The sequence below is a fragment of the Microcaecilia unicolor genome, chromosome 2, assembly GCF_901765095.1.
Source record: "Microcaecilia unicolor chromosome 2, aMicUni1.1, whole genome shotgun sequence".
Taxonomy (NCBI): domain Eukaryota; kingdom Metazoa; phylum Chordata; class Amphibia; order Gymnophiona; family Siphonopidae; genus Microcaecilia; species Microcaecilia unicolor.
The window spans coordinates 432,857,216-432,883,565 of NC_044032.1; the positions used below are offsets into that span (position 1 = coordinate 432,857,216).

Sequence of the window (26,350 nt, forward strand, 5' to 3'; positions counted from 1 at the left end):
CAGTCTGTTCCACCTACTATGACGAGAACTTCCCCAGAGAGATCTCAGGAGGTAGGAAAAGAACTTCTGGCTCAAAAAAAAAAAAAAAATTAACCTTTAACAGATCTCAATGTAGAGGGGTCTTTATTTTCTCTCCCTGTTACAGTCAGGATTGACCACAATCCAAACTTTCTATTAGCAATTTAAAAAATACAAATAAACATGGGAAAGCATTACTTATTAGTAGTCCTGATCTTCCAGTATCTCTGTTCCTTCCATGGACAGACAAAAAGAGGCAAGTTTAAAGAACTCAAAATTCATATGCAAATTAGTGGCCCCTGCTTTCTGTAGAGCTTACTCCAAACTATCTTTATATTCCCTATTTCTTTCCGTTTCTACTGGAAAATCCTTCCATTGTAGTTCAAAGAAATTCACAGTTCAGTTATCTAGTAGTATCCACTCATTCTTATTAGACCAAATAATCCTTCAGTATATAAAAAGGATTGGCTAGCAATCAATTGGTTACAACCCAGTGTTTAACAGCCCCTCCCTCAGGATAGTAAGGGAAAAAAAAGACATAGTAACATAGTAACATAGTAGATGACGGCAGAAGAAAATGTTACTATGTCTTTTTTTCCCTTACTATCCTGAGGGAGGGGCTGTTAAACACTGGGTTGTAACCAATTGATTGCTAGCCAATCCTTTTTATATACTGAAGGATTATTTGATCTAATAAGAATGAGTGGATACTACTAGATAACTGAACTGGGAATTTCTTTTGAACTACAATGGAAGGATTTTCCAGTAGAAACGGAAAGAAATAGGGAGTATAAAGATAGTTTGGAGTAAGCCCTACAACATTAATCTCTTTCTGTCCTCCATCTTATGACTGTGTTTCATTGAACAACAACAATAAAAACCACTTGTTCTCACTTCTCCAGAGTACTGTCAACATTCAAGAAGTTTCTCGTAGTTCCAAGCCACTCAGCTTACTCCCTTTTTAGAGCTGGAGACTGGCCAGGTCCATCCATTTTGTCTTTCCGTGTTTAGCTAAGTGTTGCTGCAGAGCTTATTCAGGTGAGAAGAGCTGCGCCTCCTACTCCTAACTTACCCTGGTAGGAACTTATATGGGCTATTTGGGAAAAGTAGCCCCCCACACACACACTTCTTTGCCCTCATTGGAGAATTGGCAGTCCTGGGTGGAATAATGAACTCAGCTTCCTAGAGTTTCATGATCCTGCTGGTGTGCTCCCCTCCCCTAGTTCTTAAGAACATAACAATAACCATATTGGGCCAGACCAATGGTCCATCTAGCTCAGTATCCTGTTTCCAACAGTGGCAAATCGAGGTCACAGGTACCTGGCAGAAACCCAAAGAGTAACAACATTCCATGTTACCAATCCCAAGGCAAGCAGTGGATTCCCCATGTCTATCTCAATAGCAGACTACGGACTTTTCCTCCAGGAATTGTTTAATAGCACCGGTCCCAGTACAGATCCCTGTGGTACTCCACTATTCACCCTATTCCAATGAGAAAAATGGCCATTTAACCCTACCCTCTGTTTTCTGTCCAATAAGCAATTCCTAACCCACAAACATGTAAGGGTTCAGTAACACTATAGGGGAACAAATACACTTTTTTTTGAGCCATCATAATTGGATAAATTTATTTCTAATAAAGGTACAATGATTGATGAGTAAGATGTTCTGTTTTATTTCTTTTTTCATATTTTCTTCTCTTCCTTCTTTCAATGGAATTCTGGAAGATTTGTAACTTATTGATTGATTGCATAAATTTGGCCACTTTTTCCCATAGTATTTTCTTTTTTCCCTTTTGATGTAAACATACGCTCCCTCTCTCTTATAACATGGGATATGTGATGAATATTGCTTTTTCAATTTTGGGCTAATTGTCCTTGCTTCTCTGTTGTTAAAGTTATTGTAATTTTCTTTGGTATTATTGGAATGTAACATGTCAAATGCTAATAAATAATTGGTACCAACATTTGCATTGGTGATCTAATCATGTGCAGTACTCCTCTAAAAAATAAACAAAAAACCCTCATGACACCATTCTGGGCCATCACAGATTTTCCCAGTATCTGTTGTATATAGCAGGACAGTGCTGTACACTGCATGTTTAGAAAACTGAGGAAGAAATCCCCTTGTAGAAAATCAAGAATGTGGTACCTAGTTTTTCCCATGGAGAAAATTCTCATCCCTGCACCAGCCAGAAGGTTACCAGCCTCCGCGACATGAGCTTGTTTTGCCTCATGAAATCCAGAAAATATTGTCCTCTACTAGAACAGCTGGAAAGTTAAGTCTTGAGTGTATATGGCCCCAGGGCCTTGGAACTGTCCACAGACTATCCACTTCGTCTGTGGGGGATGACCAGATCCAAAAGAACAAAATGAGATGCATCTGAACACTGAAAGGGCAGATAATCACAAGTCTTGTACAACATGCAACCAGCATCAATAACTGCTAGCCTTCACCTAGCACCACCATCAGAGATCAGCTGGCCTTCACTAAGCAAGGGCTACAATCTGTCCACCATCCAATTAAAATGCCTTTCTGAAGCCTTTCTGTTGTTCAGAGACAGAGCCCTTCCCATAAATAGACAGTTCCTATTTGTGAGCTCGGACATGTACAGCACATATCAATCTGGGTGTGACCAGAGGACTGGGTTGAGAACCCCTGGTCTAGAGTAGCAACAATGCTAATGGTTGTGGCACCTTTCCAATCAATGTATTGAGATATAAGCTGTCAAGGAAGGGTCCACGTAATCAGATGCATGTTTAATAAAGACCGCATCCAGACTCATATTTGGAAAAATGAGATACGAAAGCGCCAAACCCTTACGTGAAAAAACTACATTGGCTCCAATCAAAGAACGAATTGCGTTAAAAATCTGCACCCTGGTTCATAAAATTATTCACGGTGAGGCCCCAGTCTACATGGTAGACCTCATAGACTTACCAACCAGAAACACAAAAAGGTCAGCATGCACATACCTAAATCTCCACTACCCAAGCTGCAAAGGAGTAAATATAAATCAACATATGCATCCAGCTTCTCCTACATAAGCAAGCAACTGTGGAATGCACTACCAAACGTCATGAAAACAATGCACGACCTAACAAACTTCTGGAAATCATTAAAAACCAAATTGTTCAAAAAGGTATACCATAACGATCCAACCTAAACACCTGAACCCTGCAACACAATAAAACTTATACCAGAACTGGACAAAACTCTTTCTCCTTGACTACCTAATTTACTCTGTCACTTATGAACTTTAACGCAATACCACTCTGTATTTCTCATACCGGAATTGGCGATCGCCATCACGGTACTATATAAGCCACATTGAGCCTGCAAATAGGTGGGAAAATGTGGGCTACAAATGCAATAAATAAATAAATAAATCTGCAGATGTTTGAGACAAATTCTTGTAGGGGCTCAATGACCTAGATCCAACCTAGCATTTATGCTGAACTGGTTTCCTCACTAGTAGTCCCAGAGCCTCAGCCTTCTGCGAGGCAACATCTAAGTTAAACTAATTATGAACCTAGATTCAATCTAAGAAACTGATCTGGAAGAAGTCAGTATGGCTATGTGATAGCATAAGAAAAAAACTCCTTAATCCAGCAAGTTACGTCTGGGAAGAGGAATGAGAGGAGGATCTCAACAGAGTTAAGCTTTATTTGTACTTTTACCTTACAGTCAAGCCAACCTCTGATCCAGGCACAGATTAAGGTGTGCTACCAACCAGATTTTTACCTGCTTTGGTTTCCGCTGCATTCAAAGGGGCATGCTGGGACTATGAAATTTGCAGTGATCGTTGATATAGGTATTTATTTATTTGGTGTTTTTGATCTCTATATTTTGTTGAAGTGTTGCTAAAGAAACAAATGAATTACTTTTAGCAAAATTCTACAATGTTTGTTGCATATTTTTGCTTACACAATTGCTTGGCAGCATTTTCTCTCAGGTAGGTAAAACCTTGTAAGCTTTGGGAAAACATGTTCTATTCTGAAAGCTGCCAGTTGCAAACAAATAGCATTAGAAGGCACTAGTAAGGATAGACCAAAGGATGCTTCCATCACAGTTTTGCAATGAATGAAAAAGATTTAACCCTGGCAAGGTCAATTGAGACATCATGATGCAAACAGTGTAGTTTGACATTTACATAAGCAAACTAATGGATTGTTTTCACCTTGATGACATCCGGGCAGGATGACACAGATGCATGCACTTCATTATTTTGTACTGGGATTCACTAATTGAAAACAAATGAGTCCCATGGATATACTGAGTTCCTAATATTACTGCTTTTGCTGTTTGCATAGACGGGATGCTCTATTCAACCTCAGAATCTTTCCAATGTTGTTCTTATATATTCATATGTTAAAAACTCTACCCAGGTTCTATATATGGTGCCCAAAATTGGGTGCCAATGTTTGGGCGCTGATCTGAGATGTGCACCCAACTAAATGGATGACAAGCCCATTAGTGACAAAATTGGGTGCTAACGGACACTAAGTGGAACCAATATGAATTTGCACAACACATCTTTCTATGCGCTATTCTATAACAATGTGCTTCCAAATCCCAAGGCGCACAACCCAAAAGGGGGCATGACCATGAGATGCGCATGGGCAGGTCAGGGGCATTCCTACAATTTATGTGCAGTGTTATAAAATACCTGGTTTCAGCAGGCGCAAGCAAGAGCATAGCCAGACACCCAATTTTAGGTGGGCCTGGGTTCAAGATGGGGTGGGCAAATCTCTGCCTTGTGATTGGTTTCTCCCTCTCTTGCCTGCATGCCATATGGTCTCTCAAACTTCCCCCTCCCCCACATACCTTTTAAATAGCAGATTTTCACCGGCAGTGAGCAGCAACTAATGCACACACACACTCTTCTCATGTTGGCCCCACAGCCTTCCCTCTGATGCAACTTCCTGTTTCCGCATAGGCGGAAATATATCAGAGGGAAGGCTGTGGGGCTGGTGCAAGCAGTATGTATCAGTCGCTGGTTGCTGCAGGTGACGATCTGCAATTTAAAAGGTATGCAGGAGGGGCAGTTGTTGGGAGTTTTCGGCTGGTGGGGCTTGGGGATTCCTGCCAGTCACATCGTAGATGTGCTGCTACTAAGTGGGCCTGAGCCCACAGTGGATGGCCCTGGCTTACCCAGGCCCACCCTTGGCTACGCCAGTGCAAGTCCTGGTGCCAAAATCAGCATTCAATGCTATTCTATAATGGGTGCTCATCTTTGAATTGCATCTTTTTAAATCGATGATGAAATATCATCTGCTAAGCCAGACTAGTGGACTATCATAACTGCCCATACTTCACTGACTCTATGGCCTTGCTGTATTTGTGAGATGTTGGCTGAGGGAACACCTAGAAGATGGCCAGAAGCTGTCTGTTTTCACGTTGCTGCTGCCAGCAAGTGTGCAGGACCATAGGCAGGCAGGCAAGCGGGGGAATGAAAGAGGAGAGGAGACGGAGTGAAGCTGGATCAGAACGGGGAGAGAGAGACAGACTGGACCAAGGCAGTGGGGAGAAAGATGCTGAACCCGCTGGGAGGGGAGGGGCAGAAAAAACGTAACCACAGCACCAGGTGAGAACACTGGCAGTGACATCAGCAGCTGGGGATTTTGGTGCCCTGAGCCAGTGCCTCTCCTGGTCCAATGGTTAAGCCAGCTCTGCTCAAAACTGGAAAAATCTTGTAGATCTCTAATATATGTAAAACAGAACAGATAAGGAAGAGGAAAAATAGTGCATATTATAAATAGAGAATAAGATCACAATGCTAATAGTTAGCATACGAGAACATATACTGTATACACTACCGAATCTATCAATCTTCACATTTTGGATGGATTTGATAGTCATGTTTACTGACCTTTGACCCTTTGGGACCCCTAGTTCCAGACTCGCCTGGTTCACCCTTGTTTAAATGAACATAATAGGAAGGAAAAGATAGACAACCAGAGAGAAAAGAGTGGAGAGCAGAAGAAAAGTATCAATGACAATAAAAAGAATAGTAGAAACTTTTGATTAAAAAAGAACAGCTGCTTTATACTGCAAAGAATGATTAGGAAACTTCAAACAAAGGTGTGCGTTGAACAGAAGCCTCATCAGAACTTAAGGTCTAGGGAAGCACAGAAGACAAACATACTGCAGGAACTGGTGTAATGTGACAAACAGCATCCTGCAAAGAGCTGAAGGAACTTACAAGTTAAGGTTGCATTTGTTGAAATTCTGAGAATTTTGATAAATGGTGGATTTCTTACAAATTCAATGATCTGCATTTTAATCAATCAAACGGTATCACTTTGCACAGGCTAATATGAATAACTTATCCTGCCATTTGTGTGAACCACAGTTTTTGTGACCTATATTTTTACAAGTCTCAGCCTCTAATGTCATATTTATAATGTTGACATAACTAACCTTTGGCCCCTGTGCACCATGTTCACCTCGTTCACCCTTTCCAGGGGGTCCTGCTTCTCCTCTCTCACCCTGGAAAAGGTTAAAGCTCATATGACAAACTGCCAATTTGATTTCAATTCAATGCTAAATAATATATATTGCATCTCTACACACCGTGTGCATTTGTATATATTAGACTACCAAAGAACACAACTATGAGTAAAATATGCACTAATCATTCTGGAACAACAATATACAACACAATCTCTAACAGTAATGCATCTAAGATATAACCCAATGACTATTCCGTATGCACTAATAGTTAGTTATCTTGCCAACCACTGTAAAACACAGCATCATACAACCTTGTAAATGTAATTGAATCAATGTAATTTCTAACAACTGCCATTGAACCGAAACTTGTTTTTGAATAATTGTGGGATACAAGTATAAATAAATAAACTTCCATCAAAATGTGGTGGGGGATTAGAAAGCTGAGGACATCAATGTCTTGGGAGTCAGATTTATTTTACAACCAAGATAACCTCAGAAGTATGAGCCAGCAATTGACCAGTAATTAGATCTTTGGAAAGAAATGTTTATTCATAGGACCAGTGCAGTTTTTCCAGCGAACAAGGGTGCCGGTACTCAAATGCCAGGCCACCCTTCAGGGGTGGGGTGATCACTGAGGGACCCACCCCACAATAGCCAGGCCCCCTGCAACCAGTCACAGAATCTATGACAAGACAGAATTGGTGTGTAGAGCCTGAGCTCTTTCATTAAAACTTGGGGTCCATGGTCAATTTTAGCAGACAATGTACCCCCAAGTACCCCCTCAAAAAAGCCCTGCATAGGACTGAAGGCCAAGGCCTTAGTAAAAGTATTCCAAGATCTGGATTTTCTTCTGTTGAATCTGCATATGTACTTTGTTCACAGAATACAGTTAACTTTATGTTTCATTTCGTTTGGAAGTAATGAGCCGCACGGCATTATTAACAGGTTTCATAGTCGACAGAAGGAAACACATTACTGTAGATGTGGTAGAAGAGAGAAATATAGCAATATAATGTGACAAAGAACAGCTGCAACAGAACAAGCAGAATATAGCCTGATTTAGAATAAATGCTACAGGCAAAGCAAATGAGAAGATGTAACTTACCTTTGTTCCTGGTAACCCTGGTAGGCCAGGCTCTCCCTGTGGACCAAGGAAACCTGGTTCACCCTTTAAAAGACAAATGCATTAGATCACTATTTGAATAACAGGATAATGAAACCTGTCCATAAAGGTCATTGTGGAGGACTTTATGGATAGGTGGAAGCTTTTTTATTGTTTTCAACCAAATAGAAGTGGAAAGAATTATGCAAAAAGGGGTAGAGAAATATCAGTTTGTGGGGCAAAATAACTCTGAAAATTAAACATAATTGGATAAAATTTGGTGTGGGAGAAAACCAGTTAAAAGACACACCGAGTATGAAAATGGGCTTGGTGAGACTATGGATTCCAGAGAAATAAGTGTCTCCCCCTTTCCCCCCCCCCCCCCCAAAATAAAAAAAAAAATGGCCCAATGCATTTCTATGGGAAGAGTGGTTCCAGCTTTGGCAGCATAGAAACTTACGGTGAAATATTTTCTGTTGTTTTGGGTGCCATAGGCCTGATTAAAATCAATTTTCAGGCAGACCTTGATAGATTGCCTATACAAGTTATACATTATGAAGTCCAGAAGGAAGCTCTCTTTGGCAGAATGCAAGCACTATGGTAAGTGTTAGCAGTAAAATTTGGGAGACTGAGATCATACTCCACATACCTTGGCTTAGGAGTGAGGTTCATTCCTGTCATGGAATGATCAAAAGTAACCCATTTGAAGACACTGTCCCAGAGTGAAACATATATGAGGGAAACGTGTTCTTATATATGGTCCTGAATGTTAGGCACTACTTCCACACTGAAAATTCAGTGCGAAAAAGCATTCTGATGGATACAAGGTGTTGAAATGGGGCGGAAATGGCAGATCTGCATGCCCATTTATAGAATAGCACCTAATGCTTCTGCATGGCTCTGTAAAGGGTGTGTGTCTATGGGAGGGGCATGGGCGGTCAGGGGCATTGCCTTACAATGTATGCAGTGTTATAGAATAGTGCAGATCTACGCCCATCTTGCACACCGAGATTTGCACCTGGTTTCAGTTGGCGTAATTCCTCACGCCCAAAGTTGAGCAGGGATCCTGGTGCTATGCGTTATTCTATAAAAGGTGCTGATCCCGGAACATCTGTTATAGAATACCATAAGTACGTTTTTCTATACTGGAACAGACCAAAGGTCCATCAAGCCCAGCATCCTGTTTCCAACAGTGGCCAATCCAGGTCACAAATACCTGGCAAGATCCCCCAAAAAAGATAAGTACATAAACACAGATTTTTTTTTGTGCTGAATTTTGAACACCATTTACTGAATCCTGCCATAATTCTATTTTTAGAGGGGGTAATTCTATAAATTACGTACTAATGCATGCGCCTATTCACCAGAAAGCCATCTAAGCGATATTCTGTAAATCCCTGCTTAACTTACACAGCACATATTTACAGGGGGGTGCACAGGGGGTGGAGGATGGGCAGGACAGAAGCGAGGCTCCCACGTGTGTGTGTTAATTTACATGTGTATCTGCTGCGCTTAGCCGTTCAAACTTGCACAGCTCTATGGCTGGCTTCAGCGCTCATGCCTAAATGTTAGGTGCATTACTACCTGATTACAATGGTATTTTATATCGGAAAGTAAGCACCTGATTTTTGTATGGAATAGATTCCTACCACACACCCTGCATACATCTAATTCTAGGCACCCTGTTTCAGAATTGCCCCCAAAGTGCGTAAGGTGGTTTTCATTTCTTTTTGATAGCATTCAAAGCTATTACTTTCAAATTTTGTTTAAGAGAGTTGATCTCCGTTTGACCCCAGACACAGGCGCATGAGTGCCGAAACAAGGCCCATGTCGGGTTTTATGAATAAAGGGCTCTTTGATTATTCCACTCTGAAGGCCTTTTTATGTTTGTCTGTATTTTTGGACTCTCTTTTTGCTACTTGGAGTTTTACAGTGCAAACATTTTGGTTTTGGTTTATGTCTCATTTATTACTGTTTGTGTTAATATTTATTTTAATTGGAATTTGTTCACATTGTTTTTGAACATAAAATTCAATAAAATATCTTGGACACATATGGGCTAGATTCAGTAAATGGTATCCAAATTTGGGTTTCAGGAATATCGACATTCAGCACTATTCTATAAAATACACTCTGGGATAACTGCCCTTTATAGAACAGCACGCAGCATCGATACTCAACCAAAATAAGGCGACAGGACTAACGCCTGCTGAAACCAGGTATAAATCCTGGCATTCTATATCATTATGTGTAATGTTTAGGAACACCTGTGACCCACCCATGCTCCTCCCATGGCCGCCCCCTCTTTCAGGTTGCACGTGACAGAATTTAGGACGGTTCTTTATAGAACTGTGCATAGGCAGCTGCGTGCACAACTCCAAATTTATGCCAATAATTGATTGAAGGATACTCCAACACTCAAAGGAAGAAAATTTTATCAGATTTCTCTGGGGAAAATTTACTTCAATATACAAAAATCATAACCCACAGGGTAATAAAAATAACCTACAACATTTAAATACTTTCTTGAAACTAGATGGTGTGTTCTACTACTGCTACTTAACATTTCTAAAGCGCTACTAGGGTTACGCAGCACTGTACAATTTAACATAGAGGGACAGTCCCTGCTCAAAGAGCTTACAATATATATATATATATATATATATATATATATATTATATATATATATATATATATATATATATATATATATAAACTGTTTTAGAAAAGACTGTTAACTTTGTGTTCGATGATTAAAGCATTTTAGACATAATTAGACCTGTTGGTCAGTGATAGTCCAGTGGAAACTAATGAGCACACCATCTATTTTCAAGAAAGTATTTAAATGTCATACATTATTTTTATTACTCTGTGGGTTATCTTTTTTGTATATTGAATAATTGATTGTTAGCAGCCAATTATTGAGTGCTAAAGGCTCATTAAGTTGCATGCGTAACTCAAGATCACACCCAAATTTGGAAGTGGAGGAGTGGCCTAGTGGTTAGGGTGGAGGACTTTGGTCCTGAGGAACTGAGTTCAATTCCTGGCACAGGCAGCTCCTTGTGACTCTGGGCAAGTCACTTAACTCTCCATTGCCCACCACATTGAGCCTGCCATGAGTGGGAAAGCGTGGGGTACAAATGTAACAAAAAAAAAAAAGACCTTTATAGAATCTGTGTGTAAATGTGTTCATTTCATCCAGCCCTTTTGTAGAATGGATTAATTACCCTGTTTACTAAGTCGCGCTAGCGGCTGCTGCTCGCCAACGTTGCCCAGCCCATTCAAAGTGAATGGGCTGTGATGACATTAGCTCACGGCAGCCGCTAACACTGCTTAGTAAACAGGGGGTTAAGTGTGTTCGCTCCCTTAATCCGCCATTTCTATTTTCCCTCTCCAAACTTTATATAAAAAAGGGTAGTGGCCCCTGTTGTTAATTAGGGGCATATCTGTGTATAGGGTTGTAAAATGGAAGGCATATGTGTGTAAGTGCTGACACACGTCTATGTAGTGAAATACCAACTTTCACGTGAGAATACTGGCACTTGAACATGTACGTTGTTGAGGTTAGATTGTAAGCTCTTTCGAGCAGGGACTGTCTCTTTATGTCCAGTGTACAGTGCTGCATACGTCTAGTAGCGCTATAGAAATGATAAGTAGAAATAGTAGTAGAGGTTCCTCTGTTCAATATATCAACATGTATCTTTGAAAAATGGCTGCTGTACACATATCAGAAAATACACATACACTCCTGTATATATTTTAGAAAAAGGTCTATGTTGGCAGAGCCTTCTCTAAATATCATCAGAACTGTGCATGTGTAGTATTGCTGCAGATAGGGATAACTGACAATGTCTAGATCAGATGTTTCAAAATTTCCCCCCTGACGTTTCACTGAAAATGACCTGATTTTTAGCTACTGAAAGGATATATACTGTCATGCAAAACTTCATCTTACTCTATCGTTCAGAAAGTAAAGTAGATACTCATTCAACTAGAAGATATTTGCCAGATACAATTTCTATCTGATGCAAACAGCTAGAAAATTGCTAGGCTTGTATAATTAAAACAGAATGATCATGAAAGATTAACTAGTATTTTTTGCAATGAGTTAAAACATAAACATAATGATATGTCAACCGTACACATTTTACTACCTAATAAGAATCCATATCTGTCTAGACAGTATCTATATCAATTTGTTTAAGTAGATATACTACATATTTATCTCTCTGTAGCTCACATAGATTTTTTTTCAACTAGGCATATTTTTATTAACTATTTATCTTCAGCTGTCTGGTGTTCTGTGCTGTAGAAAAGAACGATAGAGACGAAAGCGTGAACATATTTTTCTCATGGATGCTTCTCAGCACCCCAGGAAGCTGGTTAGTAGCAAGCTATGTTTCACGGATCCATCCATAGCACCGCAAATGAACAAATCTAGCACTCAAGAGCACAGCAGCAAGACATGCAACACAAACATCCATGCCAATGAGGGCAAGACAGGGCAAAGCAGGAAGAAATGAACATTGCAGGCTCATTTGACTATTAGCGTGGATGTTAGAAAATACAATCCAAAAATGCAAACTACAACACTGCTCTGTAATTGTATACATTTTGTGAGTCCAATTTAAAATGTGAAGCTTTGCTGATAAAGAACTATGGGGTCCTTTTACTAAGGTGCACTGAAAACGGCCTGTGGAAGTGTAGGCGCAGGTTTTGGGCGCGCGCAGGTCCATTTTTCAGCGCGGCTGTAAAAAAGGCCTTCTTAAAATTTTTGCCGAAAATGGACATGCGGCAAAATCAAAATTGGCATGTGTCCATTTTGGGTCTGAGACCTTACCGCCAGCCATTGCCCTAGCAGTAAAGTCTCACGCGGTAACCGTACGGTAATGACCTACACGCGTCAAATGCCACTTGGCGTGCGTTTGATACGCGCATCCGAAAATAAACATTATTTTTCAGCTGTATGCCAAAATTGAAATTACTGCAAGAGCCACGCAGTAGCTGGGCGGTAACTCCATTTTGGTGTGTGTTGGGAGCGCATAGACGCTTATGAGGCTTAGTAAAAGGGCCCTATGAAAGCTATGTGCAAGTGTATGCATCATTATACATATAACTTACAGGTTTTAATTTTGAACGCAATACTGTTTAATGAAGGCAAGTGAGACAATATAGGTAGTGGGGATAGTTCAGTCTCATTTATTTAATAACAGGGTTAGTGGTTTGATAGTCCATATCAAATATTTCTGGAAGCAGCTGAAGCAGCTTCACTCTATGATCGGCATGCCAGAGTGGAAGTTGTTATTGTCCCCATCCTTCTCTAATTATCTAAGAAAAGAATTATTCATTGAAAACACTTTCAAGCATTTCTCTCCAGTACTTTAAATGCGAGACTTTACTTCTTTTTCTTCCAAAATGAAATAGTAGAATTAATCATCATCTGTTTTTTTCAACAAGAAAAGCTCAAAGCTAGTCACAGATTTCAGTTTATAATTACAGTAAATAAATTCAATAATCAGCAATCATAACTTACGAGCAGAGGTATTGCATGAAAATAAATAAATACACAATAAGGTCAGATATCACCTCTAACGGGAGTAGAACATACGAATAGCCATACTGGGCCAGATTAATAGTATCCTGTTTCCAACAGTGGCCAAGTCAGGTCACAAGTACCTGGCAGAAACCCGAAGAGTAACAACATTCCATGCTACCAGTCCCAGGGCACGAAGTGGCTTCCCCATGTCTGTCTCAATAGCAGACTATGGACTTTCCTCCAGAAACTAGTCCAAACCTTTTTTAAACCCAGATACACTAGCCGCTATTACTACATCGTCCAGCAAAGAGTTTCAGAGCTTAACTATTCGTTAAGTGAAAAAATATTATTTTAAAAAGTATTTCCATTTAACTTCCTTGAGTATCCCCTAGTCTTTGTACTTTCTGAAAGAGTAAAAAAATCAATCAGGATTTTGTAGACCTCAATCATATCCTCCCTCAGCCATCTCTTTTCTATGCCAAAGAGCCCTAATCTCTTTAGGCTTTCCTCATATGAGAGGAATTCTATCCCTTTTATCATTTTGGTCACTCTTCTTTGAACCTTTTCTAATTCTGCTATATCTTTTTTGAGATATGGTGATCATAACTGAATGCAATACTCAAGGTGAAGTCGCACCATTGAGCGATACAGAGGCGTTATAGCATTCTTGGTCTTATTTACCATCCCTTTCCCAATAATTCTTAGCATCCTGTTTGCTTTTTGGGCTGACGCAGCACACTAGTGAGAAGATATCAGTGTATTGTCTTCAATGACACCTAAATCTTTTTCTTGGGTGCTGACCCCCAAGGTGGACCCTAGAATCAGTTAAGATTTCGGTTATTTTTCCCAATGTGCATCACTTTGCATTTGTCCGCATTAAATTTCATCTGCCATCTGCCATTTGGACATTATTTTGGCTCTAAAGTGATGTTAAGTATGGATTATTTGGGAATGCACAGGGCAATTTGACTGTCAAAAGTCTGTACAAGATTGTCTGTAGTGGTGATCCATGACCAGAGTCCAAACCGCTCATATTGTGCCTGTGAAGCCAAGTGCTGCTTCAAACGGCCATGTTTTAAGTCTTTCCTACAAACTAGGGCTTGAGATTAGTCTGATCTTTGGTAATAGAATGTTCCATAGGGTTGCCGTTGATCAGAGGGACAAACTAGCCAGCTTTGCTGAACCCTCATTACAAAATAATGTGCAGCGAACGCATGTAGGTACTGTAGGTTTTTGGTGGGTTTTGAACAGCTCACACTTTCCACCACAAGTGTAACAGTTAGAGTGGAATTTGGACCTGGGTTCCCTTCTCTACAGTGCACTACACTGACTACTAGGCTATACCAGGGATCTGCTTACTGTTCTAGTAAGCCTGGCCATAATATCTGATGCTATCATACAGGTTGATATGTACTGTTTCTTTCACTCCTTTGGAGGGTGGGAGAGGGTCAGTGACCACTGGGGGAGTAAGAGGGGTTCATTTTTAATCTTAATTTACACGCGGTATTTAGAATACGCTTAGGCATGATTGCCTACCCACGTATTAATTTTAGGTGCATATATAGAATCTGGCCCTATATATGGCATCATCCTGCTAACATATAGGTATGCCAAGCCAGCATAGTCAGCCTTTTATTTCTATTCTATTCTTGGCATATATAATGTTTCTATCATTCAAGAATCTAAGTGGGTTACAAAAGATGTAATACATGAGAATAACAACCAATAGAATCTACAAGTACAACAACAAAAATCACATAAAATCAGAAAGTATAACAACAAAAATCACATATTCAGATATCTGTCAAACAAGGTTTCAATGCTTTCCAAAACAAAAAAATATCCAGAATGAGTATGTATTTGCTCCGGAATTAAATTCCAGATCTTACTAGACTGGTAGACAAATGAACTATCTAAAATCCTTTTAAATAAAACCTTCTTGGCTGTTGGAAGACCCTATAATAGAGTAGAACAGAAACGGGAATTCTCACAGTAATCTGGATACGTTAATATATGAGTATGAAAAACTGGGCAATGACAATATAAAATTTAAATACCGTATAAGCAATCTTAAACACAACATCAACTCGAAATGGCATCCAATGCAAGATTCTCAGTAAAGGAATTGTGTGATCGAATCTTGAACAATTAAATATCAATTTTGTTGCAACATTCTGAAGAAGCTGCAGCCTATCAGCTAATGTAGAATGTAGACCAATATACAGATCATTACAATAGTCTAACTGTGACAAAATGATAGCATGTACTATCATTTCAAAAATGGTCAGGAATTAATATAGATCTGATTGTTCTAAATTGACAAAATTTTAAAAATATTCTCTTATATAAATGATTTACCTGATGTTTCACGGACAACTGAGTGTCCAGAATTACACTGAGAATGCTAGAAGATGTGTCAGATTGTAATTGCTCTCCCAAAGGTGTTTTAATATTAGCTGTAACTGTTGACAGATCATTACTAAAGTAGAGAAAATTTCAGACCAATATTCAAAGCAATTTAAGCAGGCAGGGAGCCTCTCCTACCCACTTAGCTTACTGGCGCCTAGCCGGGGATATTCAGCGGCACTTAACCAGACAGTGCCGTTGAATATCCTCTGAGACTGCCCAAACAAAAGTGGGTAGGTCAAGGGCAGCACTGGGGGCAGCACTGAGGAGGAGCCCCAGGTTATGCGAGTGCCAGCAGTATTCAGTGCCAGCACCTGCATTGCTAAGTGTGTGCTGTCCTAAATGAAGCCACTTAGCTATTCAGGTGCCGGCTCTGAATATCGGGCCGGCACCCATATAATTTTTTTTATATCTTTTTTCTTTACTAAAGCCCCCGAGCCCCCTCAAGCCCTCCCCCCCCCACCAATGTACCCTTCTTTCCCTTCCCAGCCATCAAGACCCCCTACTCCCTGAAATCCCCCACCCCTCCAGCCCTGAAGATAGTCCTCCCTCAGGGCCTACCTGTATCCCTGGTGGTCTAGTGAGGTTGTTGGGGACAGAAGCACAGCCCCCCTTCTCCTCCTTCTTGCAGCGCTGGTCTAAAATGGCTGCCCCCAATGACTGCACTGGACCACCAGGAATACAGGTAGGCCCGAAGGGAGGGCCTGTCTGCACGGCTGGGGGGCGGGGGGTCTTACGGGGGCAGGGGGTCTTGATAAGGGCTGGGAGGGAGAGGGAAAGAAGGAGACATTGTCTGGGGTAGGGGGATTGAGGGGGCTCGGGAGCTTTAGTAAAGAAAAAAATAAAAAGAAATTTCAAATATTTTTAAAAGTTATGCGGGCTGGCCAGCCTGATATTCAGCCAGGGCCACATCAGCTGGGCCCGCATAAGTGCCGGGCACCCAGCCCTCCCACAAAAATCCCCAATATTCAGTACCGGTGTCTGGACATGGCCCAGCACCGAATATCGGTGGATAAGTTAGCCAGCGACGATCAGCATTTAAAAAACACTAACTGTTGCCAGATGAATATTTGGGGGGGGGGGGGGGGTTGTCTTTAACGCATTTAGGGGCCCCTTTTACTAAACTGTAGTAAAAGGTGGCCTGCACTACTGTGAGCATATGAAATTGGCGCGCACTGGGCCATTTTTTACCGCACCTGGGAAAAAGGCCTTTTTTTAATGAAGCAGTAAATGGCCGTGCGCTAAAATAAAAAGTAGCACACAGCTATTTACTGCTTGAGCCCTTAATGTTACCTATTTACTTGGTGGTAATGGATCAGGTGCTACTCCTGTGGTAATCAGGCAACACGCAGTAAAGTGGCCATGCTGCCAATTACCACCAGGAACATACCCCATGGTAGAAAATTACTTTCTACCTTGGAAAAATGCACACGCCAACTTTGAAACTATCACAGGGTGCCTGCAATACCCCTGCGGTAGGGTTAATTTAGTGCATGTTATCGTGCGTTAGCCTACTACGGCTTAGTAAAAGGGCCCCTAAGCTTCAGCAAATGTTGAATAGCCCATGAATGAATAAGAAAAATACAATACTAGCAGTTTACAAAGTCAAAAGAATCTGAAGTCTTAGGAATCAGTACAAATCAGTAATTTTTCCTCTGGTCTATCTTTTGCAATTAATTTCTCATTGCAGTTTTATAAATTTTAACTTTTTTCCTCCAGCCAAATCTATCATTAGAACATTTCATTTTCAACCAAATTCTTTCCAGCTGACAACATTGTCTCTTAATCACTCAGAGTTCTTTTGAGAACCATGGAGCATATAATCCTGCTTCGCGTTTCCCAGATCCCTCAGATGAGCATTTTCACAGTGTATGATGTCACCTGATTATGTCAATCAGATCTAAATTTAAACAAGGATCCACCAATTGAGATTTAACCTGTTCCCAAAGAAGATCTACTGCAACTATTCTTCTAGATCGACTAAGTTGAAATTGGATTTCCTCTGATGTTGAGGTAAATAGAGTGTAAAATCAGCTAAGTAGTGATCAGACCAGGATACTGATGTCCATGAGACAAATTTTGTTTTGTAAATGAAGCAACAAAATCAAGTGCATGACCCTTTTCAAGATTTGGTTCAATACTACTGACAGAAAACCCAAACAAATTTAAATAAGAAAGCAAACTTCCAACTATGGTATCAGAATTATCCAGATGCAAATTCAAATCACCTAACACCACCAAATGAGAAAAAGTTACAGTATTCTTGAGAATCTTATTCATCTATCACTACAAACCTCTTTCTGGAATAATTCTAATTTTCTTGTTAACAACAATGCTTTTTCAGGAAAATGTGGATAGATGATAATATTTGGTGTATAAAGAATGATTATAATTGCAATACTAAAAATATATTGTCCTTTCAAGAGCTGCAATCTACATTTCAGTTGTCCTCTTCTCAATTTTTTTCAATGGATCCAACTATCTCACTGTCTGAAAAAATCTGGGGCCCTGTTTACTAAGGTGTGCTAGCGTTTCTAGTGCATGCTAAAAATTACCGTGAGCTAACGCTAGAGACACCCATATATTCCTATGGGTGTCTCTAGTGTTAGCATGTGCTAATATTTAGCGCACACCAAAAACATTTTTTGAAACGTCAACTGATCTGACCCTACCATTCTTCAACTTTCCAACTCCTTGCAAAGCAATGGTCACGCTGCTTCTACTTTATATACAATGTTTGTGTCACATCAATATAAGAACAACAAAACTTTTCAATTGATTTGGGAAAAAGATACCAACCACTCCATTCCTTCAGACTTTCAGTCTAAGCTTTGCTCATCTCTAATCAAGCTTATATCTGATGCCAACTTTCTTGCAATCAATGTATCTTCTATACCACAGAGCTTGTTTGGACTCCTTGCAAACTTCACGCTGGAAAACTTGCCTCTTCCAATCTCTGTTGGCATTGTCATGCATCGCCAGGAACATGAATTCACATGATCTTTGAATGTTCACAAATTCAGTCTTTTTGGCAGGCTATTTGGATTACTTCTGATCACGCTATCTGCCTAGTTTCTCTCCCTGAGCTGTACCTGTCTCCAGACTTGGGGGTCAACCTTAGGGAAACTGGGAGAGGGGGGAGAGGTAACTAAAGAGTGGACACATCACTGAGATTGAGTACACGGTGAAAGAAGTGCTGGAATTATCAGAATAGAGTAGCACTTGGAGGTGGAGACATCACTTGGGGTTACATAAGTACATAAGTGTTGCCATACTGGGACAGACCGAAGGTCCATCAAGCCCAGCATCCTGTTTCCAACAGTGATCAATCCAGGTTGAAAGAACCTGGTAGAGTCCCAGAAGAGTAAATAGATTCCATGCTGCCTCACTTTAGGAATAAGTAGTGGATTATCCATAAATCCATTTTAAAATCTGTCAGAATAAATGATTCATTGCTACAAAAATGGCTTTCATCAACTATCGTGTCAAGGAGAATGCAACTTATGAAATCAAATCAAGATTTTTTATAAATTTTAATTGCTTCTGAATATTTCTATTATTGTTCTTTCATATCAAAAGTGTAGAAATATGCCTCCAGATTCTATATATTGCACCCACTCTGAAATCCAAGCGTATTTTATAACAATGCATATAACTTAATTGGCTTATAAGACAATCAACATTGATAACAACGCTTAACAAGCAATTATGGGGCCTTTTAGTAAGCCGTGTAGGTGCCTACACATGCCCAACGCGCATCAATTGGGAATTACCGCCCAGCTATCCCGTGGCCTGGGCGGTAATTTCATTTTTTATGCGCGTCCCCTACACGCATCAGAAAATAATTTTTATTTTCTGGCACACGGCACTACTGGGCAGTAAAAAGCATTCTATGTATGTAGACCATTACCACACAGTTGACGCACGAGACCTTACCGCTAAGTCAATGGGTGGCAATAAGGTCTCATACCCAAAATGCACATGCGCCAATTTTCATTTTGCCGCATGTCCATTTTCGGTAAATTTTAAAAAGGCATTTTTACAGGTGTGCTGAAAAATGGATCTGCACACGTACAAAACACGTGCTTACACTAGCACAAGTCATTTTTCAGTGCACCTTAGTAAAAGGACCCCTATGAGCACTAATTGGCAATAATTAGAATTTACGTGCATAACTCGCTAAGCATATTCTATAACACACTGGGCCTTAATTCTAATGTACACATCCAAAAAGGTGCGTGGCTATGGGCGTGTCGTGAGCATTCCAAAAAACTACATGCATAGTTATAGAATATACCTGCCTCATGCATAATTTAGGTGCTGGTATTTACCCCAGGTTTTACTTTGCGGAAATGACCGTGACTACATTTGGTTACGTGGAGAGGCGCTCGGTGTATTCTATATACCGCACAGAAATTTAAGCCTATTCTATAAAATTTAGGTTTAATTTAGAGAATATGCCTAGGCATAATGTTTTTCCACACGGATTTTTTCAGGCACCATATATAGAATTTTCCCCATGATGTGTAGATTAGTGAAACAAAACTCCTACATCATGCATTTTGAATTATATGTGGAGGGGCATTTTCAATATGATGTCTAATTCCAACTTTGGAAGTTTTGTGGAAAACATCCAAAAATCAAGTGGCGAACATGGCCATTTTCAATCCAGACAGCAAAAGAAAGCACCAAGTGCCTTCAAAATAGGGACAAAGTTCCTTTAATCACACAACTTTGGAAAACTCTGTCCCTATTTTGAAGGCTCTTGGTGCTTTCTTTTGATGTTTGGATTTGGGTTTGTACTTCATCTTCAAACCAGAAAATCGTCTATCTTTTTGCTTTGAAAATGGCCATTTGCAAGATGTTTTTATGCTCCAAGGAAAAAGCACACAAAAACAAGCCATTGGGATGTATGTGGAGTCAGCATTCTTAGTAGACTGGCCACATAGACATCCCAGCAGAGCAGTGGGGAACCCTAGAGGGCACTGGAGTAAACTTTTCATAGAAGGTCCCAGGTAAACATTTCACCATTAGCTCCTAATATTGTATGGTGAGCCCTCCAAAACCCAGCAAAAACCTACTGTACCCAACCGTACACCACCACAATAGCCCTTTTGGCTGCAGGTGTCACCTATGTGTGGGTACAGTAGGTTTTTGGTGGGTTTTGGAGGGCTCACACTTTCCACCACAAGTGTAACAGTTACAGTGGGATATGGGCCTCTGTTCCCTTTTCTACAGTGAGTAAGGATAAGGGATCATGCTGTAATTCCTCCAGTGGTCATTTAGGGCACTTTTTTTTATGACTTTGTTGTGATTGAAACAGGTCTAGACTAAGATGTCTAACTTTTAGCATTGGATGTTTTTGTTATGTTCCATTATGGCAGAAAAACATTCAAGTTTTGGGAATACTCAAATCCCATCCTGTCCCAATATGCCCCCTTGTGATTAGGATGAACTGCATAGAGAAATGTCTTTAAAATGGGTTTTGAAAATAGAGTTTTGGATTTTTGGCAAAAAAAAAGTCCATCTGCATCATTGTGCTACTTTTTGGATGTTTTTCTGTTTCAAATCTGAGCCCTTAGTCAGCAGAATGTGAAGAATTTTGGAAGATACTGTATCAGATAAAACACACAAAGCCTTTTTCATATGCCTATTTTCACAAAATTCAACCTTAATGAACCTTAATGAACTGATAGGTCCAATACTCCTTCACTGTAAATCCCTGGAACGGTGTGACATCATTACCCAAAATGCATCATGCAAGTTTGAGGTACTTGGAAACCAAAAACAAAATATCCTGTCTTCATTCCTTTCCTCTTACGAGGTAATTGTTTTTATGGTTTGACTTTGTGATTTGTGTTACTTACTCTCTTTAACTTCCTCCTCCACCCCCACAACTAAATATTCTGATCAATATTCAGCTGATGGTGGTCAGCATTTCTTTAAACATTGACTACCTCCAGCTCAATTAAGCTTGAATATTCAGTGCCAGCTCTTGTCCAAGAACTGACACTGATTATCCGGGTACTTAGCGCCTGACAAGAGTTACCCGGGTATTACCAATTACCCATATAGCTAGTTGGTTAACATAGGATAGATTTTTTTGTCTGTCCTAATTAACCTGAGAGTTTATATCAATGGTGTATAGTTAACTCCTGGCTCTGCCCTGACTCCACCCCTAGTCTGCCTTGGCTCTACTTAGTGCCCAAATATTCAGTGGCCCTATTTGGGTATATGCCACTGAATATCCAGTTTTGACCCAGTTAAATTGTTTAGAATATTGAACATATTGTTTTCAAAATATTGTAGACACAAGTGAATCACCTCTGGACATTATTCAAATGATATGGACAAGGCATAAAGTGTGATGCTAATTGAAAAGGAGGAAAACCATGCTTCAGAGCTCTTTATTTATTTAAAAAAAACATCTAAATGTATTTTTGCAGATATTTGATAAATGTAATTATTTACTGGTAGCTTATCTTCCAGGGTGGGTATGATTTAACTCAGTGTTTCTCCAGTAGTTCTTGCAGGATATCCACAATAAATATGCACAAGATAGATGTTGTACTGACCAGCCCTGAAGATGGAGGAGGTGAGCCTTAAGTCCTAGTCCAAGCGGACCAAAGACAGCCAACAAACCCCTGGGTTCTTCACCTCGACCAACTGCTGTTTCCCTAAGGTTGGCCCCCCAAGTTCAGGCAGCCAGCGGGACTAGTCCACAGAGGTATCTGGAGACAGGTACAGCTCAGGGAGAGAAACTAGGCAGACTGCAGATAGCGTGATCAGAAGACAGCTCAGGTCAAGAAAGGCAGAAGTCAGAGTGGTCAGAAGTCAACTCAGGTCAAGGCAGGCAGAAGACAGCATGGCCAGAAGTCAGCAAGGGTCAGGGCAGGCAGCATGGTCAGAAGTCAGTTCAGGGCAAGGCAGAAAGCAGGCAGCGTGGTCAGAAGTCAGCAATGTTCAAGGCAGTCAGACAAACAAAAGGGCACTCACAGAAGCAGCCAAAAGCTGTTGCCGAAGCCCCGAGGAAGCTGCAGAGCTGGCAGAAAAGTTAACACGTATCTGACATCACAATAGGCTGACACCGTCAAAAACGCAGAGGCGAAGCCCGCTCCCAGCGCTATAGAAACACACATGGGAAGGAAAGGTAGCCACACCGTGACGCCTCCCGCCAGAGCGCGCTGCCAGGAGCAAAGGACCCATGCCTCCATCCTGCCAGTCACTGGTGCCACCCGCCGTCGAACACCTCCAAAGTGCGCCCGATGTGCCCCCAGGTATGAAGGCATGACTGATGTGCAGGGACTGCCTTCATCATGAAAACCAATCTCAACCGTATTCATCATGGATATTATGAAAACCAGACTAGCAAGAGGTACTTCAAGAACAGCTTGAGAAACACTGATTTAACTGGTTTATTTAAATATGCCTTAATTAGCATAAGAATATAATTAACTAACAAACAGATCTCCATGTTTCAGAGAAATGCATACACATCTTGCTGTATTGCACAGCTATTTCTGGGTTTCACGAGGCAAAGGTTGTGCTATTTATATACTGTATATGGTGATCATCCTTACAAAAACTTACAAGCTGAAACTGTATACCCTGTAAACAGTACTATGAGGAATTATATCCCACTTGAACTAGGTCCAATAGTCTTCTAGGCTACAGGCAGCAATTCTATTAGGGGCCGATGCAGAAAGTCATGCGTTAGAGCTGGCTCAATGCACGGTTTCTACTGCAAATTAATGGTAAAAAAAAAAAAATTCTGTGCTATGCAGGAAGTAATAGGCATGCAAATTACTGCCACAAAGTCACAGCTCATTGTGAAATGTCCTCTTTTCTGTCAGTGAGTGGGGGTGATTGGCTCAAACCAAGAGGAAAGAGGAAATTTAAAAAACACAAAACAAGCCTCCAGCTTTTCTGCACTGGTCCCTAATCCTTGGTGGTGTAGTAGCCCTCTCCCCCAGGCCTGCAATCCAACATACCCCCTGCCATGACTTCCAAAAATAATCCCTGGTAGTGTAGTGACCCCAACCGCCCCCCTTCACTCCTGACTTTAAATAATTAAAGCTATGCTGGCCGATATTTAGCTGACACTGAGCAGCACGCTGTCCGCCCAAAGCTGGCACTCAACCTGGATATTCAATGTAGGGCTGGTTCTGGTGACTGGCACTGAATATCCGTGGTGGTGGTGGTGGTGGGGGGGGGGGGGGGTGGCTAGCTTAAACTTAACCGGCTATCCTGCTTATAATCGAATGAGAAAAAACGCCCAAGTTCCGACCTAAATCGGGAGATGGATGTTTATCTCACAAAAACGAATAACACGGTATAATCGAAAGCCGAACTTGGACGTTTTCAACTGCACTCCATCGGAAGCATACAAAGTTGATGGGGGCGTGTCGGAGGCGTGGTGAAGGCGGGACTGGGGCATGGTTATCACCTGAACAGAGATGGGCGCCTTTCGCCGATAATGGAAAAAAAGTATGCGTTTGTAGCTAGAATTTAGGGCACTTTTCCTGGACCTTGTTTTTTCATGAATAAGGCCCCAAAAAGTGCCCTAAATTACCAGATTACCACCAGAGGGAATCGGGGATGACCTCCCCTGACTGCTCCAGTGGTCACTAACCCCCCTCCCACCACAAAAAATGATGTTTCACAACTTTTTATTTTCACCCTCAAATGTCATACCCACCTCCCTGGCAGCAGTATGCAGGTCCCTGGAGCAGTTGTTAGGGGGTGCAGTGGACTTCAGGCAGGTGGACCCAGGCCCATCCCCTCCTACCTGTTACAATAGTGCTGCTTAATGCTTAGTCGTCCAACCCCCCCAAACCCACTGTACCCACATGTAGGTGCCCCCCTTCACCCCTTAGGGCTATAGTAATGGTGTAGACTTGTGGGCAGTGGGTTTGAGGGGGATTTGGGGGGCTCAACACACAAGGGAAGGGGGTGCTATGCACCTGGGAGCTCTTTTACCTTTTTTTTTTGTTTTTGTAAAAGTGCCTCCTAAGGTGCCCGGTTGATGTCCTGGCATGTGAGGGGGACCAGTGCACTACGAATCCTGGCCCCTCCTACGAACAAATGCCTTGGATTTATTCGTTTTTGAGCCGGGCGCTTTCATTTTCCATTATCGCTGAAAAGCAAAAACACCCAGCTCACAATTGTCGAATAAAACATGGACGTCTATTTTTTTTCGAAAATACGGTTCGGTCCGCCCCTTCACGGACCCGTTCTCGGAGATAGACTTTTTCGTTTGATTATGCCCTCCACGTAATATTCAGTGCTGACCGGTTAAGTTTATAGTGGCCAAAGATAGGTCTACTATTTGGGTGGCCCAATTTGGCCATCAAACGTAGCCTGTGATGCTTTGAATATTCACGGCTAGTTGGCAGTATCTCATGATATAACCAGTTAGCCACTATCCGCCAATATTCAGAAGGAGATAGCCAGCTATCCCCCCCCCCCCCTGAATATTTGTGGATAGCCAAATAAGCGCTATTTAACCGGCAAGGAGCCGTTCCTGACAAGTTAAATAGGGCTGAATATTGGCCAGATGGTGTTTAGCAGTACTCCTCCCCCCAAACATACCATATAAGAGACAGAAGCAATGCCCACATGCCTCTGGCAGTGCCATCTTGGGGAAATTGAGGTGCCTAATCCCTTGTGGTGCACCTTGGGATGCACCGGGTGTGATCAGTCTGTCAAACAAGGGAATTTTCCCCTTTCTGGTACCAAATAACTCTCAGAAGTGTCTTTTGATGAAGAACATAAGAGTAGCTATACTGGGCCAGATGTATGGTCCATCTAACCCAGAATCCTGCTTCCAATAGTGACCAACCCAGGTCACAAGTACCTGGCAAAAACCCATTTAGTAGCAACATTCCAAGCTACCAATCATGGGGCAAGCAGTGGCTTCCCCCCATTTCCCTCTCAATAACAAACCATGGACTTTTCCTCCAGGAATTTGTCCAAACCTTTCTTAAACCAAGATACGCTAACTGCTGTTACTACATCCTCCAGCAAAGAGTTCCAGAACTTAACTATTTGTTGAGTGAAAAATATCATCATCATCACACAACCTGAATGGCCACATCCGAAGTTTGCACATGGAAGAGACACCAATTTCAGGCCCATATTCTTGTCTAGTTTTGCCCCTAAGCTTAACTCATAGGCACAAAATGCTAAGCTTAACTCATGGGCACAAAATCTCTTCCTAAGAAGGCTCTTACTGTACAGACTGAAAAGTGCTACTTTTAATCAGTTTCCCCAGAAATTCATAATACAAATCCTAACAATAGATATAAACATGGCTTTTGTTGCAGGACATTTTCAGTCCTGGCAGAAACAGTTACCAGTTGTCACCACTTATGGTTGCTTTTAAAGCAACGAGGACTGGTCAGCAACAGTTCTTTTCTACGTTTTGATTCTTCATTCCTTCTCCTGTGTGTTACACGCCTGGGGTGAAAATCTGTTATTTGTTATGCCCCTGGCTAAAGCGCGTCACGAAATTACTCATAAATATGCCTTCTCCCTCTCAATCTAGACAGGACACTTAAATTTAAGCACCATTTGCAAGCTTAATTTTAGCACTTATACTGTGACCCCCTGATTCTATAAAGGTCACCCAAAACTGTGTGAGCAAATTTAGATGCGTTCCCAATTTGCGCATGCAATTTAATAGAATGAGCTAATTAGTGCCAATAATTGCCTGTTTAACAAGCAATTATTGGCACTAATTAGATTTAATTGGGACCAACGCATGTACAGTTAGGCACGGGATCCATGCCTGAAATTTACGCATGGTCCAAAAAAGGGGGTGCATTTTGGCG

The 26,350-nt window shown here is 41.1% G+C and overlaps 1 protein-coding gene across 1 annotated transcript in view; it reads right to left on the reverse strand.

Moving 5' to 3' along the window:
• Positions 1 to 5,845: 5,845 nt before the first annotated feature.
• LOC115462122 (collagen alpha-1(XXV) chain-like) overlaps positions 5,846 to 26,350 on the reverse strand; it is a 323,214-nt gene continuing 302,709 nt past the window's right edge. Inside the window, exons 17-19 of the mRNA XM_030192160.1 lie at positions 7,580 to 7,642; positions 6,442 to 6,510; positions 5,846 to 5,935 (exon numbers count right to left, since the gene is read on the reverse strand). Of these exons, the coding sequence (XP_030048020.1) occupies positions 5,846 to 5,935; positions 6,442 to 6,510; positions 7,580 to 7,642 (222 nt within the window). The remainder of the gene's footprint in view (positions 5,936 to 6,441; positions 6,511 to 7,579; positions 7,643 to 26,350) is intronic.